Source organism: Perca flavescens, chromosome 16, assembly GCF_004354835.1.
Source record: "Perca flavescens isolate YP-PL-M2 chromosome 16, PFLA_1.0, whole genome shotgun sequence".
Classification (NCBI taxonomy): Eukaryota; Metazoa; Chordata; class Actinopteri; order Perciformes; family Percidae; genus Perca; species Perca flavescens.
Genome location: NC_041346.1, coordinates 24,432,979 through 24,453,455, shown reverse-complemented (window position 1 = coordinate 24,453,455; position 20,477 = coordinate 24,432,979). Strand labels below are relative to the sequence as shown.

General features: G+C 41.8%; 1 protein-coding gene across 2 annotated transcripts in view; it reads left to right on the top strand.

Moving 5' to 3' along the window:
• Positions 1-20,477, top strand: part of col5a1 (procollagen, type V, alpha 1) — an 82,554-nt gene that overhangs the window by 6,526 nt on the left and 55,551 nt on the right. For both annotated transcript variants that reach the window (XM_028601455.1, XM_028601453.1), the window contains exons 2-4: positions 12,007-12,174; positions 18,205-18,418; positions 19,558-19,720. In XM_028601455.1, the coding sequence (XP_028457256.1) occupies positions 12,007-12,174; positions 18,205-18,418; positions 19,558-19,720 (545 nt within the window). The remainder of the gene's footprint in view (positions 1-12,006; positions 12,175-18,204; positions 18,419-19,557; positions 19,721-20,477) is intronic.

The window sequence follows — 20,477 nt, the reverse complement described above, 5'->3', positions numbered from 1 at the left end:
AATAGTGCATATTTTTGCCACAGTATCGTCTATTCCTTTCCAGATTAATTAATTAATTAAGGGTCAAAGAATTGTTTTCAACTGCTCAATGGTCCTCTGTTATGACACAGTGTGCTTGATTTGAAGCCAGACACAGATGGTTTTCTCTTTAGGTGTTGCTTGCCCAAAGCTAGTATCTGCTAGAAAAACACTCAAAGATACAAAGATAGATCATTTGTTCTTTACTCCCTGACAGACAAAAAAAAAGGGAACCAAATGGAGGCAGTGGTGTTTGACAGTGTCAACACGAACACATCAGTGATGTAAAAGTTTGATGTGCTACCTCATGATCCCACAAGTGCATTTCATTTTTAACAGTATGCTTTGTTGCAGCGTAGTTCATGGCAGAGTGCAAAGTTAAGTCTGGTCCAGGCTCACACGCCGAGTATTCACTTCAGCTGGGAAACAGTGCTTTTTTGTGTAATGGGGTATTATAATCATTGAGCATGGAAAGCAATGTGTGACTCATCCTTTCCAACCCCATTCCCCCTTCCCCAGCCCGAGCTTAGCCACAGCCAGGGCAGTAGGAATACAGAGTGTAAGCATTTCTTTCCTACTAGGGGAAATGCAATGCTGGTCACTACAGAAACTTCACTGTCATCAGCTGTATTCTATTTTACTTTATTAGGTGATGAAATGAGTAGGAATGGAAAGGCAGCATTAAATGAAGACTTCAAGTTTCTGTATATTCAGCAGTATTTTGCAATTACGCCTTGGGCTTCATTCATTTGGTTTTGTTGCAACAAGGGACCGAGCAAGAGTTTGACCGCAAACACGAGTTTGTGGTGAAGCTGAAGAGCTGAAAGAAATGTGTTAGACAAAATGGAGAAAGCAAAAATAAGTGTTTTGAGCACATAACAGTTTTAGGAGAAAAAAAACCTGCGATCTTGGTTGCATCTTGAAAAGTTCAACCGTGACTGTATTAACCGTGTACGTAGCCTAACCGAAACCACGATCTTTTCTTAACCTTAGCCAAAAGGCTTTTGTTGCGCAAAGCTAACCACAAGCGGCACTCGGGATGGGTCAAAGTCCTGCACTTTGTACGCACACAAAAACAAATAGACGCCAGGGAACATACAGTAATCCAGGAAGTCATTATGCTTCCTCATGAAACTTAATTGTTAAAACAAAGTTTGGAAGAGTGGTAGTATAGAAATGTAAATTTCTAGGAGACAAGATTAGTTTCGCAGCTCTCCATCTTCTCTTAAAATGTCTTTGTTTTATTTATTTATTTTTTATATTACCAAACTTAACCAGGGATATGAAGTCGTAAGCTGGTTTTGAGGATTCATAGTTGACGACTCAGGTGAATTATCTTACTGTCAGCCAGGCAATTTATTCGCACAGTAACGTCTGTTCACCCACAGGGTCGATGTTGCTTAAGTACGACACGAGTTAAAGTGTCAGTAGGAGATGAATTGACGGTTGACTTGGCTGTCATTGCACTGGGGCTAAATCTTTGGCACTACATGATATGGCAAGCTTTCCTTGCTCCAGGCTGCAATTACAGTTGTTGGTTTTTATCACTACCACAAGAACAATGATTGATAACCTAAATGTTCCCTTTATTTTTTTTTTTATTTGTTGTGTCATTATTTCCACACCTCACTGCAGCTGTGCCATCACTTTTTTTATTTTTAACTCTGCCCATCCTGTCTTTGTGATTTCCTTTCCCTTTAGACATTGTTGATGCAAAATGATTGCTCATGCATCAGGAAATGGCTGATTTTGATGTATTACATACACTACAAAAGTTTGGGGTCACTTAGACGTTTCCATTCCACTCCATTACAGACAGAATACCAGCTGAGATCAGTTGCATTGTTTTTTTAACCAGGGCAGCAGTTTTCAGATTACATTATGTACTTACATAATTGCAAAATGGTTCTCCAGTGTTTTCTCAGTTAGCCTTTTAAAATGATTAGGGTTGGGTATTGTTTGGATTTTTACAATTCCGATGCCGAACCGGTACTTTTAAAACGATTGATTCCTAAACCGATTCTTGAAAAACTGAAAAATGACATCAAAGATGTAATATATTTACTAGCGATCACGTACAGTTAATGGTTAATATACTTTCACGTTTGTTTTGGTGAGCCCAGAGGGAAAATATGGCATTTTAAAAGTAGCCTACATATACAGTAGCTAGCTAAACGGTAGACTACAGAGAAAGTGTGATATTTTCACATCCGTTTTGGAGCGACAGAGGGAAAATATTTCAGTCAACACATTAGGTAGAACCGAAACGAGGAACCGAAATTTGCGTTCTAATCCGGTCCTATTCCTACCGGTTGCATAGGAACCGGTTCCATATTGGAACCGAGTTTCGGTACCCAACCCTAAAAATGATATCAGATTAGTAAACAGAATGTGCCTTTGGAACATTGGATGAATGGTTGCTGAAAATGGGCAATCTAGATATTGCAATAAAGATCAGCCACTTCTTTCTACAACAGTCGAGAACCCTTTCGCAATTATGTAAGCACATAATGTAATCTGAAAACTGCTGCCCTGATCAAAAAAAACAATGCGACTGATCTCAGCTGGTATTCTGTCTATAATGGAGTGGAATGGAAATTTCGAAACTTTTGACCGGTAGTGTATGTTCACTTCCTTTTTAAAGTCTCAGGTTGTCAGTATTTAGTAATGCCCCATTCTAATGAAACAGTGTGAGTCTAGAAGCATTTCTGGATTTTAATTGGGAATTTTGATTTTACAAAGTAGTTGGACATAAGATATCCTTGTAAATCATATATTGGTGTCAAGATTTTGATTATTTGGACTGGGTAAAAACATTTCACTAATGCTGATGAAAGTCTTCCATTGTGAGAAAGCATCGCATATTTGGATTGATTCCCTTAAGAGGCACCGAAAATGGGCCACTTAGGTTTGATGACTCATGTGCCAGTGCTAGATAGTCCTTAACAAAGCCAAAAGTTTCATTATTGTGCAGGATTTCATTTGTATTAGATTCAGTTTCATTGCTTTGTGTCGGTGTGTTTGGTGCTGGAATAATGGTTATCTTTGAGGCTGGGTGAGAGGAAATGGTTCTTTAATGTCAGTGCTGAAAGGGCCCTCTTTTATCATACATTTCACAGCAGTCAGCCATCAAAACAATATCTGCTGTAGAGACAGAATGAGGTAAAGATAAAATAGGCAGAGGGAAATACAGTTGCTAATGGAGGTTAGACAATAAAACTGAATGACGCTTTAGTGCAAAAAGAGTCAAAACTACAAAAGGGTGGAATTAGAAGAAGAAGAGATGATGAGAGTAGGCCATCACACATGTGCCTCAAATGTCCTGTACCATTCCTGCAGTTTCTTGCTGTAAAATGAGCATTCAGAGCTGCGCCTTGGAATCTCTTGACTCAGTTTTTCCATCTTAGTCTGGGTTGGACGGCAGACAGTGATTTATCCTCACTGCTGTGAGCTGCAGCGTGGAGACAGTGAAGTAAACCATCTGGTATTCCCTCTGTTAAAGCAATAAGAGTCTGGCTAAAGCACTGAGCCTCAGAGTACACAAGAGAAGCTCTGGTCAGAAAAAAAAACCTCTCTGTTCTCTGGATAATCTTTCAGGTCTGTGTGCTCGTGGCTTTGTGCGTGTGTGTGTGTGTGTGTGTGTGTGTGTGTGTGTGTGTGTGAAGGTCAGAACGTCTCTGGGTGTAAATATGCAACACTATGTCGGGAAGAATTCTGGGCGATTTTTTTCTGTTTGTTTTTACATGTGTTTGTGTCGGACTGCTTATCGTTTCTTGTGTTTCTAAATTCATCTCATGTGGTGTTTTGTGTAATTTTGCAGTTAGAGGCTAGACTTTGACTGTCTCCTTATGAATGAGTCAGAACGAGTTGATAATGACCCGGGAAATGAAGGCATTAGGCGCATAAACAACGAAGAAATCTCACTCTCTGATTTCCTGCTTTGCCTTTTCCTCCCTGCTGCTACTTTCACGTGCAGCTCTCAGCCCCAGTCACTGGGTCAGTGTCCTGAAATGTCTGCAATAAAGCTGGCCGACAAAATGAAACTTAACTCGTACTGGCATGTGAGGTCATTTACAGACTTAATTAGTTGGTGTAAACACCGGCCTCAGTTGCCGTTAGAGGCGTGAATCTTCACTGATCTCCCGATTCCATTACGATTATCATGTCAGCGATTCAGTTCGATTCGATATCTCGATGCATCACGATGCATCACGATGCGTCAAATACATTTTTCTATTAAATCCATGTAGGATATTTAATTCATAGCTTTTCAAGCTTCAAAAACAAAGCATTCTGCAGTGCTCTAATACTAAATAAATTGTATACATAACACTACAGCACTGAGCACATGGCACTTCCTGAATGTGCAAAACATAACAGAATATGTAAACAGAAATGTTGTTAGGCCTACATTAAATTGTAAACAGAAATAATCGATTATGAGCCTGCCGAATATCGTTGCAGCATCGTCCATGTCCACGATTCGATGCATCGATTATTTGATTAATTTCATTCGTTCGTCATCTTTCTACAAAAGCAGCTGCCAACATGATGATTGCTTATGCTAATAATTTTGCATTCAAGTAAGTTCGGTTTTTGCTGAACAGCACCTACTGTGGCGACAAGTGGTCAGCCTAATAGGCAGGCAAAAGTAGAAAGTAAAGTCAGAGAACTGACTCATTACTGTCAGTTACACAGCAATATCTATCTAAAGTTGGCTAACATTAGCCACCATAAACCACTGATCATACCAGACCAAGCAAGGCTGTAGCAGAATAGAGTTGAGAATGAGTGTCTTTCATTGAGGAAGAATTGTGTTTTAAAAGTAACATAATCTCACTCTACACCATATTCTCAGGGAGCCCCAATTACATACATATTAGTATTTTTGAACGTTTTATTTATTTGTTTAATCAATATTAAATGTATGATTTTCTTAATTATCATTAATATTATTATTATTATTATTATTATTATTATTATTATTATTATTATTATTATTATGATTGATTTCTGGTCATACCACCCAGCCCTTGGTAGGATTTTACAGTAGCTGTTCCACTAGCATTCACGTTTGTACGCCATTCTACTGTAGCTGTGATCTTGTCTTCCGAATTTGTGTTGAGTAGTACAGTATGTTGCACGTGTTGGTGCAACTTGAACCTTACTTAGTGCCTCACTGCAAAGCTTACGTGTATAGGAGCAGTGAAAAATGAAGCCGAGGTGCAAAGGTGTGTGTGATTGCTCGCCATCTTGCTAACTGACATCCCATTCAGTTTTGTGCTGGCATTAGTTTATTCATGTGTTGCATGTCAGTGTGTGTCCTCTCACCGGATGTCCACTCCATGCAGTGTATGTAATGCGTTCAATCTAGCAAACGTAATGCCTGCAGTATGATTTCCAGGTCCGGTCACATGATTTCCAGAAGCAACAACTTGAGGTCAATGTTAGTAGAAGTGTGTCTTGGGCTTTTTTTATTTTTTAATCATATTCTTATATCTTGATGCTTAAATATATTTGCAGGAGTTGTGTTTTGAAGGTTTTGTGCTGTGTTTTATAGCAGAGGAGGGCTGTACTTTTGCAAAAACTTAATAAAAGTTTATACACTTTTATGAGATGAAACATTAACCTTTAAAGGAAAAACATCAAAAGCACTATTTTACACTGAAAATGCCATATATTTAATGGGTGTTAATATTAGTTAGGCCTTCTTTCAGCATCCAGGAGGCTTAGCATCTCAGGTACAGGTTATGATAGACCAAAATAAGGCTGTAGCTGCAAACCCATAAGTGTATTCAATTGAGCTAAAGCATTTTTATTGCGTATGAATTTTACTTTTCATTTGTAAAAGGATAAATGTCTTACTTCTTTTAGTAGTCTCGCTGTAAGTAGTTAAAGTTAGGGCCTTAATTGTAACCTGCTGCATTCACAGTGAGGCTCCAGCTTCACAATAGTTGGCTTCAGTTAAAGTTTTATAACAGAATCAGGTGAAAAAAAACCCTCTTACACCATCCCTGTCTGTGATGCGCTCTAGGAGGCGGAAGTCTCTCATTGGGCATTCTTGTTTTCGGCTGTGCTGGTTTCCAATAGAGGCAGCGTCCTCTTTATGGCTGCTAATTACTCCTTGTCCTCAGCACCAGGTCAAGCATGTGTCTGGAGAGTCAGGCCTCACTTCAGAAAGGGCTAGAGGAGGATAGGGGGCAGGGAAAGAGGCAAGAATGTTAATCTCCCCCCCATGAAAAAGTCCTAATTCACTGGTCCGGCACCCCTACTCCTGTCAAATGAAATGGTGCCGCCTGGAGTCACAGTCTTGTTGCAGATATGTGTGTGTGTGTGTGTGTGTGTGTGTATGTATGTATGCATTTGTGGAAATCGAGGGTACATGGATAGGTTAGGGGAATGGGATCCACCACAGTCTTGGCATTGAGCCGAGAGCAGGATTATGTATCCGGCACTCAAGCTACTGTTCAGAGAAAGAGAGAAAAAAGGTAGAAAGAAAGTGTAATGGGGTAGGGAGGGGAAGGTATTTGCAAATCCACACCATGCCCACTCATCTCTTCAACAATCGTAAGTTTCTCCACACATTTTCAACTAATTGACACTTAAACTACATACTTTTAGGAATAAATTATCCTTTACTATGCCGCAACCTCATCCAGCCCACGCCAGACAAACAAACCCGTAAAAGGACGAAGACTAAGTTAACCGCTCCTCTTTTAGCACATCACATCAAGGATACAACACTTTGCTTACTAATTTTGTACATAACACTTACAGTGTTCCCGCTGGGCACATGGCTCAGGAAGACCTAACTGTGGGAGTAGAAGTGGATGTAGTGTGTGAATAGTTTTGAAGCATTGAAGATGAGGGCTTCATAGCAGTAAACACGTTTGTGTTTGTGTAGAGTTTGAGGAAGACAAGTTGGAGTTTACATCAGCAAAGTCTAGATCCTGTGTGAATCCTTTAACATTGTTAAACCACATAACACTTAAGGAACAGCTCAGCTTCCTTATTTTAATCCTCCTTAAACATGTCCTTTTCTTGTAATTGTGTTGTAAATGCATTTACTTGTGGACAGCAGAGGCCCTGTGGCTGATCGGAGCATTTAAGGCATCCAAAAAAGTTCCCCCAGATTGTTGATCGAAGCAACGTATGGGTTAACATGAGAGGCAAAAGGAAAGGAGATGTTTTTATTTTGCACACTTCCAAATAGCTCTAAGGCTTAAAGGATGCACTGTATTTACAGCTTTGATCTTTTATTTCATGCCGTTGCATGAAAGCAGTCAAAGCAGCAGAAGTAAAGAGGGACGGTAGACTGGCAGAGAGGAAAAATAAACAGTTTGTGTTTATCTGCAGAGGACCTGCCTCTTGGATGTGAGGGGCTGTGGTCAGAGGGAAATGTGTGTTTAGCATGTAGTGCCAGAGGTGTTTGTCTCTCGAGGGAACTGCCATGCTAAGTGGGTAAACATCTCAGCTTAACAAGGTGCGACGGAGACCCACACCTGTGGCTTCGGATGTGGTCAGGACAGCTTCCGCTGGAAGGTCGACTGCCGCTGACAGAAATTCATGAATGAAGGTGTGTAAGGAAGGATACGTCAAAGAGGGAGGGGAAAAGAGCTGATAGAGCGTGTGTGATACACTCTCTGAAGTGCCTATCTGACTGTCACTAAGGAAATGGCTCTTTGCGTTAGGTGAGCCATCATTGAGCCTTATTGGAAAAGACATTTGCTGTCCTCAGATGGGTTTTCGATAGGCCTATTGTTTTTGTAGTTGGCATCCGGACGGAGATATATTGTGCTATCTTTTCACCTTCCATCTCTTTTCCTGTAAGCTGCTAATTGGCCCTCTCCACCTGGCTCACCTCCAGATGACCCAGAAGGGGCCCAGAAGTGGTCGCTTTTAGATCCATCAGGGGGATGTAAAAACCTCAGTTTGAAATAATGAATAAAACAGATTTCGCAGCGAGGAAAAAGGAAATTGGAAAAATGGGAGATGAGAAAGTGGAACAGTTTGATTCCATTTGATGGGAGGAAACGAGCGCTTATCAGGTGTGGAATGATTGGGACGTCCCGATGACAATTGTTTCCTTCCCAAAAAGCTGCTGATCTTCATGGGATTAGTATGTGTCAGTGTGGATTAGCAAAAGCAACACTCCTCAGCAGGGGTCGTGACACAGTTAGCATCGACTGGATGCTCTCGCAGACTTCCCCCCTTTTTCTTCATTCTCTGTGGTGCTGAGCTGGCTGTCATTATTATTATGCTCTTGTTATTGCTATTATGACAGCCATATTGTTATGATGCACACTGTGAGTGTAGGCAACTGTTGGCCAAAGGAACTTAATTGAATAATTCACCCCAAAATGGCTGTGGCTGGTTGGAAACATCTGATCAGTGGTAGTTTGTGATCAGCCACTGCTGGTGTTTATCTGTTAGCGTTTATGTCTGTCTTAATGTGTGAAGACAGACTCTACAAATAGATATACAAAAGAACAGCATTATGAGCACCTTCCCACACAAAGTGACACTGAGATGGCAGTAAACGTGTCGCCATGTTGACAGGATGATCTTGAAGTACACCTATATGAGTATTACGGTTATATGAGGTCAGATTTTAAGCGAGTGTTTGTACCTGTCACCGCCAGTCTCTAGCAGCAGGGCTTATATGCAAGGTTGTGTCCATATAAGGAGGCTGTGTGTGGTAGGGAGAGACTACATGACGATGAATCAAGAGGAGATGGAAAAGGGAGGCTATTCTAGTCTTGGCTATTCAGTTTTCTAGTCTCAGAATCACAGTCTAACTCCACATGAACGTGATCAGACCTTAATACTGTAGCTCGGGTTTAACGTGACATGTAAGCTCCATCATTTAGACAGTGGCCGCTGTGTTTAATTGGTGGGGCAGTTAAGCCTTTTCCATGCCTTGTATGGACTCCTTTTTGTCAGTGATCGATTGATTTATTTCCCAAGGGAATAACGTGCTGCTGTGATGTTGGCAGGTCCGAGGGAATTACTGCGGCGTCAAAGCAGACTGTGTCGTGTGGCTTTAACGGGGTACGTTTGTGGCCGGCTGAGACGAGGGCAAAAAACGATGAGCTTTGCTTTTAGTCAGCCATGGTCCTTGTTAAAAACGCTTCATGTGCCAGTTAATGCGTCACTTTCTTCTCTCATGTTAGTAGCTGAGAAACAGTAACTCCCTGTCTGTCTCACTGAAACTGATTTTGATTTTAAGGAAGCTCTAGCAAGATTTTTTTTAAATATTAGAATCCTGCATGAAGTTTGTCTAAAAGATGCTAAATGTATGCAACTTCTAGAGTTTGGGGGAAAAGAGAAGATTGTGGAGTGTCCTGCATTGATGAAGAATTCAGGACTATACTATTCTCTAACGAATAATTGGGGTGTCTAATAAAGTTTACAATGTTATTTTTTTTTAACATGTTTATTCGGACAGTTAAAAGTCAGTCAGTTGTAAAATGCAGATGCTGCAGATGCAGATGTATTATGCTTTCCTGGGTGCTTATAAGTTCTGCACGCCCAAGGGTCCCCGTGCTCAATGCTGTATCTTCTGACACCTTTACTCAACTTTTCAGAAGTTTATTGTAGGCATTCAGGCCCCTGAATGCCTTAGTTGCTAAGCGACCAGTGTGAACGGAGATATTTGCATCATGTGCATGCTATTTCGTTATATCACATGATCAGCTCCCACAGTCTAACACTTACAGACCAATAAGTGCAAACGCTATATATAACACATTTTTGATTGACGGATCAATAAGAGCATTTGTAACAGAACTACATTTCCCAACACTTTGACATTCTGCCATATTATTGCAGAGCGCTCAGAGACGAGCTCATTAAATAAACCTCCCTCATCGCCTCATGGTGAATGATATATCTTTTCTGGCCCGTGGGAGAGTTTCTGTCTGTCTGTCTCTTCATTATGAGTTGGTGACAGACAAAGCTGTCTTTTTGTTTAGACCCTTCGCCTGTTTAGAGCCTCTGTCATCCTGTGGTTTGTGCACTTCCAGGAATATGAATATAGTTATCCTTTTGACATGCTTAAATGCTGGGCTTGGTGGACTTTTGAAACAGATGGGTGTGGTGCTTGGATTCATCCATTTCTCTATAGCTATTACAGATCTGTGTGCCTCTGCCTAATGTGTCCCCATAAGCAAATGTGCAGGGTTCCACTTGTACATGTTGCAGAAATGTAATTGCAGAGTTTGGGATTGGATAATAGACTTCCTCCAAGACAGGAATAGTGGGATGGCTTAGGAGAGAGATAGAAAAGAGTGAGATGAGAACATCCTGATTAGGAAATCGCCACACACCAAACGTATCTCGCTCAAATCCCACATTTCCTCTCAAAATGCTCTACACAGACTTGTTCCAGATTGTCTATAGTGTGTATTAAAAAGGTATAAACTGTTAACCAGTATGTTTAGGCTACATCTTAGTTTATTTGTTGCGTAATCGAAACAAGTTACTTCTTGGCTGATGTCTGTGCTGCAGCTGCAAACGGAAGTTTATGTGTTTGTGCTTTGTAAATCAAAGAACTTGGTTACTTTTGACATATTTCTTGGTCTTGAACAGTGTGCTTTCTCTAGTTGGGTCTTTGTCTGTGATGATAAGATCATGTAGGGCAACATGCAATCAGACTTCAGCTGATCAGAAGGACATCCCCTCCTCCTCCCCTCTCCCCCTCCCCCCCACCATCACTGTACACCTGTGGACAAACACGTGCAGCCAAAGTGTTCTTAAATGGAGACCTCTGTTTAAGAATGTCGAGTGTTTTCTTTTAAATTGGTGTGCGCTGCATGCGAGCCGTGTGTAATGACATCCAGCTGGAGGTTGTTGCAGGGGTAACGCAGAATGTACAAACACTCTCGCTCTGCCCATTCGCCTTTCCACCTTTCCCAGCATCCCTTTCGCTCTCAGATGGATGGGGCTATTGAACGTTTTTTTTTTTTTTTTTTTTTCACTCTTTGAACGGTGTGTGTGGTCTCTGTAGCCTGACACTGGGACTTCTGTACCTGTGTGTGGGTGTATGTGCATGCTTTTATTCTTGTCCGAGGGGGGTTGCCTTTGACAGTCCACATTCACCATAACAACACAAAAATGCATCCAGCAGAATACCACAGCATGCTTGCGTTTGTCTTTTGTTTTATATTCTGTAACTCCTGTGCCATAAAATCCTTCTGTTGTCCTCTATTTAGTTTGCTTCCTTACTTTAGTGTTTGCACTCCTCTAAAACACCCTGACAGCCACCCCCCCCACCCGTTCCTTATGCGACTGTCCCTATAGACATGACCCAGTGCCCTTTTCTGTCCAGATCTTTGCTGGGACAAGGCTGGATGCTAATGGGTGTCATCGTGCAGCTTGTTGTGTGTGCATCTGGCTGCACGAACAGCTGTTTGTCCTGGGTGGTTTTGGCATGCAAGGGTGCGGTCCAGGGTCAAACCCCATGTCACATTGTTGTGACCCAGTGTATTTCTGCGGTGGCCTGGTTACAGCCGGGACGACCGGCCTGAAAGTGTGCTAATTGCATGGTTGTGGTCGAAGGGAGGCAGCGGTAGATTTAGCATTGCAGGGAAATGGATGGAAGGATGGGTTTTGCTGCAGCCCTAACCCATGATCATGGTGATCTATAAATGGGCACATCTCTGTTTAGCGCCTAAATGGATAACTGAAATCTTCTCTGAACCACAACACTGTGATCTCCTGCTGAGTAACTAAGGCTTCTGACTCTGCAAAAGATAGCACACAGAGGGAAATGGTCATACCGGTAATTAGGGTTTATCTGATATACAGACATTCTGGCCTATTAAAGAGTAGTATCTGTATTTGCATTGTATAAACAATATGATACATTGGGCTGTAAAGTTAGCAATGTGTACTACGGAGTTTGGACAAATTGAACCGCCTTTTTTTAACCCATTTAAAAATAAAATCTAACAACTTTTTTTTCTTTGTGTCTCCTTCTCTCTGTAGTGGAACCAGCAGACCTCTTGAAGATTTTAGATTTTCACAGTTTACCCGAGGGTGTTAAAAAAACAACAGGTTTCTGCTCACATCGGAGGTCAACACAAGGACCCGATGTGGCTTACAGAGTATCCAAAGAAGCCCAGCTCAGCGCCCCCACCGTACAGCTGTATCCAGGTGAGTATCTGACTCGACACACAGTAATGCTCTCCCTCTACAAATGAATACAATCACCCCTTGCATTTCTTTTCTTTTTTTTTTCTCTCGAGACATCAACCAAACCAGTTCAAAGCCACTTTCAAATCATTTTCCCACACCACTGCTTTAGGTTCAACACTACAGATGGTTGTTCAAGATCTTTAACTTATCTCACAAGGTGTCTCTGCTACACAGTCTTGCCATCTGGTCAGCTCTATGACCTTTCACCCCTCATCATAGGTAGCTATACAGCATTAAAAGGTAGCTGGAAAGAAATTTGTTTTTGCTCCCATCTAGCCTGCTTCTGTCATTTCCCTCCATGCATCAGTTTTATTTTGCTCCTGTAACTTGATTATTTATGTCAATTCTACCTTTGCTTTATGGGATTTTTGGACACGGTTAAATTTTTTCACTCCCGTCTTAACTGGTTTACCCCTTACCAAAACACATACTGTATGTCTAACAGCCATTACTGGAAGACTTGGACATGTAAAGAAATGAGAGCGTATCTGGACAGTTGTGGTAATTGAGTCAGTCCGGTTGCTTAGTCACACGTATTCACACGTTGAAGATAATTTAGGGATGGATAAAGATAATGCGCCTTAATTTCCCCCTTGACAACACACACCAGATGCATGAGAAATCCAGCACTGTAATATTTGATGCTCTAGGAGGAGCCGGACGATGGAAAAGCAGTGAAAATAGGGGTGGTAGAGGGGAGGGAAGTCTGGGGTTCCACTTTAGCCGTGTTCTATTGTGCTGACGTGGCTCTGGGTTAGTGCTTTATGGTGCGCTGCAGTACTACTTTGCTCTCTCTCCTCCTTCTCAGGCAATCTTTCCTCGCTTTTCTCCATCCTTCTCTCTTTATTTTCCCTCAAGCGCCATCGTTTTTTTCCCTCTATCATTTCTTCTAGACTGCTGCTGCCTCGCAGTGTTTTCTCCCTTTGTGTTCCATCTACACTTTCTGGTAACATGTTAGGCTCCCTTTTCTGTATACTTTTTTTTTTTTTTTTTTAAACAGTGCAGAAATTCAAAACCATAATTCTCTGACCCAGACAACCAATTTCTGAAATTACTGTGATTGGTTTTCCTGCAGCTTAAAGATATACAACGGGGGGGAAAAAAAAGCAATGATGTGGTCTAGATTCAGAAAACAGAGGAGGAATAATAACCCTTCCTGTAAGATAATCTTCCACAAAGCTTCTGAGATGTCGCATTGGCCTCGCTGGACCTTTGATCGATGTCATGGCTCTTCTTTGGGGCTTAAAGCAGAGCCACAGAGCTCCTGTGGCCTGCGTGCCCTATCATGCTATCCAATCAAACAAATACTGTTCACTTTGAAGCTTGGTGACAGCAGAGCCCATATGAGTCTCTGTTTAGATACACATGCTATAATTACACACATGCCACTCTGGATCATCTGAAATAACAGTCTACATAAAACAAACCAACTTGGAGGAGTTTTCCATAACAGGCACCACATAGTCTCAAGGTGCAAACAGAAGAACTAGCCGCCTGTGGTTTGAAGGCCTTAAAATGTAGTCGAAGCATCTGTGACGTGGTCCCCGTCTCGCTTTGACATTAAGAGAATGTACAGCTAATATGTTCCAGAGGGCAGCTAAACTTGTGAGATCATTTTATCCATCTCTTTTTTTCTTTTAAGTGAATTTGCTACTGAGTTATGAGTTTGGCCCGAAGCCTGGAGGTACAATTTGCTGAAATTGTCATCACAGCATCCTCCCTCCTAAAGGTTAGAAAAAAAAGAAATACCACATATAGAAAACAAAGGTGTGCAAACGTGCTTGTTTTTGTTACGACTATAATGTTGGTAATAAAAACCCCAGTAGCTCTGATTGAGCTTGTGACCCCGTAACCACACTGTGATGATGTGTTGGAAAAGAGCAAGTGCAGACATGCAATCACTAGGCAAACATGTGGAAGGGATGATTCATTTGAAAGTACAGAGGCCCTGAAAACAGAAGGGTCCTTTCTTACCTTTATGATGTGAATGAGAAGTGAGGAATCCGGGCAATAAACCGCCGGGCCTTTTTTAATTTTTATATACGACGCACGTCCCATGTCTCAATAGTCTGTCCTCGTCTAGTAACTCCCTCTGTATCCAGATAAATCTATGAGAAATAGCATGTACAAGTACGTACACAAATTCTTATTGCCATAAATCCCTGGCTGTAGCTTTGACAATTTGTGCAGAAGTGGAGGAGTTTTCTTCCATGTTGTTTGTCGTTATTATGACAAACAAGAATAAAAGGAGTGATGCAGTGGCTCTTACATTGCCTCTGAATGGGGTTAGCTATCACTTGGCATTCACACTTGAAAGGAGATTGATGTTATTAGAAATTCATTTTTTGTTGGTTATAAAACCAAAACATGATTGACAAAATGATTACAAAGTCTGAGATTCTACATGGCAGTTAGTAAGTGAGGATGCACGATGAGAGAACATTTAGCCAAAACCTGAGAACCAATCTTTTTTTATCATCACTACAGCTGATGCAGATAATAATACCAGTAGTTTGCTACGGATGTCTCTGTGGTATCAATTTAAAACATTAGAGTCTGCACTGGTCCTCTCATTTCTTTATCATATGACATTTATCACTCGTGATTCAATTCCCATTGCCCTCTGAAGAAGCTGAAGTAATCAGAGTTGGATCAGGGAAAATAATTTCCCTCTTCTATTGATCAAAGTGAGTTGTTCACAGACAATAACAATGACAGACAATAAGACAATGTGATTATATGTAGCTCCATCCATCAAAACATTCTCAGGCTGTTCTTAAACTACAGAGCTTGAGTTGCTTGATGTTATTTGTGCCTTGAACCTCACACACATACTAGTTCTACCCTTTTCCATTAGAGCCGCGTACATGCTGGACTCACATCCATCTTCCTCTCTTTCGCCATGTGTATCTCTTTGTCCTTGTGTTTCTCCCTTTTTTTTGCACACCAACAGACAGGTACACTTGTTGTCTCTGCAGCAATGTGCAATCCCACTGGAATGCTGCTTGTCTCATACAGAAGGGGGGGGTGGGATTTGGACACAGTGATGACTGAATGACCAATTACAGGACACAAGACTTTCTACCCCATTTACCTGCTCGTATGCAGAATAACAGATGGGGGAGAGAGGATCAGTCAAAGTGCTGGCATAACGCCTGCCCCTCACTCACTCACTCACTCACTCACTCACTCACTCACTCACTCACTCACTCACTCACTCACTCTTTTTATTTTTTTTTTGGGGGGGGGGGTCCTATTTCCACAGGACAGATGAAGACATGAAAGGGGAGAGAGAGGGGGAATGACATGTAGCAAGGGGCCACAGGTCGGAGTCGAACCCGCGGCCGCTGCGTCAAGGAGTAGACCTCTATATTTGTGCGCCTGCTCTACCCCCTGAGCTAACCCGGGCCACACCCCCTCCCTCACTTTTGAGGCGTCTGTAGAGATTCTGTAAATTTGGTAGATAAAGAAGAATAATTTAGGTTTAGATGTCAAATGTCTTCAGTGTGAAATTGGAGACGGGGTGGTCGAACCACTCTCTCCGTCTCTTTTTACTTGTTGTCTAAAGCTGTACTGTAGGTCTACTAGAGAATAGTCCATTCAAGGTGAAAGAAAAGCCAGATATATCACACTTTAGATATTTTATAAAAAAATATAAAAGGCAACTTTTATTGGTTATTTAATCTGGAGGAAATTGTTGGGTCGCGTGTGGTTGCCTGTCTGGGCTTGTCTTTGAGTCTTTGACTTTCCCAGACCTTTTTACACCGATGATGGTGCTGCCAGTGTAAACTCCCAGGACTTCTGGCATCACAGACTTTCCATTCCCACCATGTCCACACACACATACACACACTAAATGAGGAATGAAGTATCTCTCATCTGGTGGCCCGAAGTAGTGGTTTGAGAGACACATTCCAAAAGAAACCCGAGCTTTTCTGAACGCCCCCTCAGGACCTCAAATCAAAGTGTGAGGGCGGGGGGGCGGGGGGGCAGGACACACTGCATAAACATAGATGTACAAATGAGAAGTAAATGCTACTACAATTCAATTCAGAGTCAGATTATTTCTCAATTTTTGCCCTCCAAAAAAAGTATGAATTTGAAAATGAGTCATTCTCATTTCTTTGCTCCCCCCACTCCCTCTTCTTCTATGCCATGGTGTCCCTTTCGCCCCACAGCTGATCCTTGACCTCGACACAAACAGCCTGTCCTGAGCCAGCGCTGAGTCATTGTCTCTGCGACAGACGTGGCTCATGCAACAGGATGCATTGACAAACTTTCCTGCATGTGGTTTCTTTTCTCTGATTTTTTCCCAGCGTCCTTTTCCGCATCATAACTCTTTCATTTCATAATATTCTGCCCGCTTTAGTCTTCATGTATCTATCTGTAACCAAACTCGTCCATACGATGGTTTCTGAAGGGTTATTTGTCTCTTCTCCTTCTTTCTTGTGCTCGCCCTCTCTCGATGTCTGCCTTACACCATCCTGTCGAAGCATCTGTCAATTAAAGCAATCTTTCTCATATGATGCCAAGCTGAATTCCTGAGGGAGCACACTGCCAAGGCATGTGCTCTCCGCATGATGTGATTTGATGCCTGGCATTAATGGAGGAATCATAGAAAAATGCAGGAAGACAAGACAGGAACCCAGATGCTGACTGGGTGAAAGACGATGAAAAAAGTAAGAATAAAGTGAATGGATGATGGGATCAATTTAAACTTGGTGGTGAAGCGTCTCTCTTTTCTTCTTTCCTTTTCCACTATCTCTTCCTCACCTCAGGTTTCCACACCGTATTCCCTCCGGGACTGGGATTTTTTTTGTCCACAGCCTCCGATTGGCTCAGTTCAACATCGCGTTTTCCTTCTATTCTGTAAGAGGTGACAGAGTAAGGGGATTTGATGGCTGCACAAGGTGCTACAAAACCACTGCAACCACAAACCCTGCCCCTCTCTTTTCCGGCCGTCTGGAAATCTCTGCTCTGCATATACTGAAGAGCAAAGATCTGCTACTGGAATCCAAGCATTTTTTTTTTTTTGCTCACAGTATGTTAAATATAATCCCGATAGCTGTTTTTTCTCAACAGTAGTGGTTTTAATGTAGCCAGATTGCCTTTGCGGTTTTTTTTTTTTTTTTTTTTTCAAACTAAAAGATCAGAAAGCTTTGTTTGCCACAAGTGTAGTCTGACCTCGACATTAGTGAGCAACAGTCTCCTCGGGTAGTTGGAAAGGCCGCCCTCTTTCTGGGGTCCTGAATCTGTCTGGCAGATGGGCCCCACACTTTAGCAAAATGGAGGAAATAGTTGAGGCCGCACAGTGGAACCATGCAGATGGAGGCAAACACATCCTTTTTATGTCTGTTCCTGCAACTTTTATGTGTTTAAATACCAGATTATTATTGGTATTTCCATTTCCATACCAGCTCTTTTTTTTTTTTTTTTTTTTTTCCCATTTCCCCATCTCCAGTTCTCTGCTGGAACGTCTCAGTGTCTGTTAGATCGATCAGCTGCGGGAGAAGAGAGGCGGAGTGGAGGGTTCTGAAGGATAGTTCGACAAAGTCTCCCAGGATCACATGCTTTTGTCGTTATGCTTCTCATCCTGTGCTGCGCTGGAAATTCTCGACTTTGCACTTCTGCTTCTAACGTTTAGTTTTTTTCCTCTCTTCTGACAGCCATCCCTTTCAGATGAATCCTATCCCGTTACAAATCACCGGGGTTTTCTTTCAGTGCTCAAATCCCATCTTCCCAATTCTTCCAATCTAAAGTGTCTGTTTTTCTAACTTTTCTTTTCATTAGAATTCAAAAGTAATAATTTTCATACTCCCTCTTGACACCGAAGAAGAGCACAGTCTGTCTCCTGAAATAATAATACGGTTACAACATCCTGGACACAAACATAGAATGTCATTCCTCTTATGATGATGAATCGTTCCTGCTACTTATAACTCTCCAAAACTTTTCTCCTTCTGTCCAACCCGCCATTCGTCCTGCCAGGTGATGTGTTCCCAGAGGACTTTTCCATTATGGCTACAGTGAAGCCTAAGAAGGGCAGCCAGTCCTTCCTGTTGTCTGTGTACAATGAACAAGGCATCCAGCAGCTCGGACTGGAAGTGGGCCGCTCTCCAGTGTTCCTGTACGAGGACCACACAGGCAAACCCAGCCCTGAGGACTACCCCCTCTTCAGAGGAGTCAACCTAGCTGACGGAAAGTAGGTGCACTTGCTTACGGCTCGATGAACATCCAGCAGTTGTACAGTACACTCATATAAACAGCATATTAGATTATGCATTTTGTTAATGCATCTTTCCCTCTAATCAGAGTCCAGGTGGAAGTGTTAGGCTTTGATGCTGGTTTAGTTTGTTAAGCAGCACCTGGCCCACGTGTCCCTTTTGCAACAGATTTGTTAGTGACATGCAATCTTGTCACTGTTTCTTTTGTCATATTGTTTAGAGATGGCCCGATACCATTTTTTGCTTCCCGATACCGATTCTGATACCTGAACTTGCGTATCGGCCAATACCGAGTACCGATCCGATACCAGTGTGTCATATATTTTATTATGTTTTAACAACTGTAAACTACTATCCCTGTATGGATGTGATATGATTTCTATCTTTGTTGTCTGTCTGGCTCAGGTTAAACTCTTTGTAAAACATGAACAAACACAAACAATGAATGCCACAGAACTTTCTTTTATTATGCAGTTTGACAGTCAGTTATAATGGAAAAAGAACATAAATAAACTACTTTAACGTAGATTTTCTTTAGGGCTTTATTACGTGGTATCGGATTGGTGCATAAACTCCAGTACTTCCCGATACCGATACCAGCGTTTTAGGCAGTATTGGAGCCGATACTGGTATTGGCATCGGACCATCTCTAATATTGTTCATTTGTTTCCTTACGCTTAATGTGGATTTGCAGTGTCTTCAAATGTGGATCTTCTGCTTGCAGGCGCAGTGTAGAATTGTGTTTGTGTCACAATTTCACCTTTTTCACAGCAGACATTTTGACTTGTCATAGTAGGAAAAGCACAGCTGAAATTGATAACCTTAACGATGGCTCAATTCCATCAAGTGTCCCAGTAAGCTATTTCAGTGAGTCAGCATGCACAATACCAGGACTCTCCTAAGTGGAATGCAGCCATCATGAATGGTTTTGAATACACCTGTGCTTTTCCTACTATGACACGTCAACATGTCTGCCGCGAAAAAGGTCTATGGGAAATATTTGAATTTGAACAAGAAGCCAAACACAAAAGGGGCTTTTAATAGTGCCTTTAGTAGCGTGTAAGCGGGCAGCATGTAACCCAGTAAGTGTGTGAATTAACTTCACCTTCCCTTCCAGATGGCATCGAGTGGCCATCAGTGTGCACAAGCAGACCATCACCCTCATTCTGGACTGTAAAAAGAAGACCACCCAGAAGCTGCTCCGAAGCCCCAACCCCATCATCGATACCAAGGGAATTGTAGTATTTGGAACTAGAATACTTGATGAAGAAGTCTTTGAGGTAAGCATTATACTCAAACTCCTAATCTACATGTTTTAAACGGTATTCATTTATTCTATTATTGCACTATTTAGGACTGTGTGTATGTTGAGTCAGTGTCATTTTTACCAGATGCACACTAGTTTTCCACTCAACTACTTCAATTTGGTACGTGTGTGTGTGAATTGATTGTGCCAAAGTGGTATGAATGAATTGATTTGTAGTGTTAGACAACAATTTGTAGATTTGTAGATTGACAATTGATGCTTATTTTTGCATCTCCTGTTAGATGCTATTTTCAAGGCTGTACTAATCGAGTTTAGTAAGTAAGTTAGTAAGTAAGTAAGTACATCAGTAAGTACAACAGCCCTTTCTGTGGACGATACTCAGGCCAACTTGACTTTGATTTAAAATCCTTAGGCAAATGAGATAAAAGAAAATGATTCCCCATTCTAAATTCAGTACAGACACATGTGGCCGTGGTGCAGCTGGTGGTCATCGTCATCCATCCCCAATCCCCATTCTGCATGTCATGGCGCCCGGAGTGGGGACTGTGGTCGCGACCGCATCCTCTATATATGTGTGGATTTAGCTCGTGGAACCCCCAGCTTCTGACTCCCCAACCTCTGTCACGCACTCACACAATCGCAAATCAAATTTAATTTAAGGTGCCATATATTCCACTACTTCCACACAAAAACACAATGTCGCCTGATTCTGTTCCGTTCCAACCGTGCTGCATTTCTTTGCCGTCCAACTCTGCATCTGTTGTTGATGT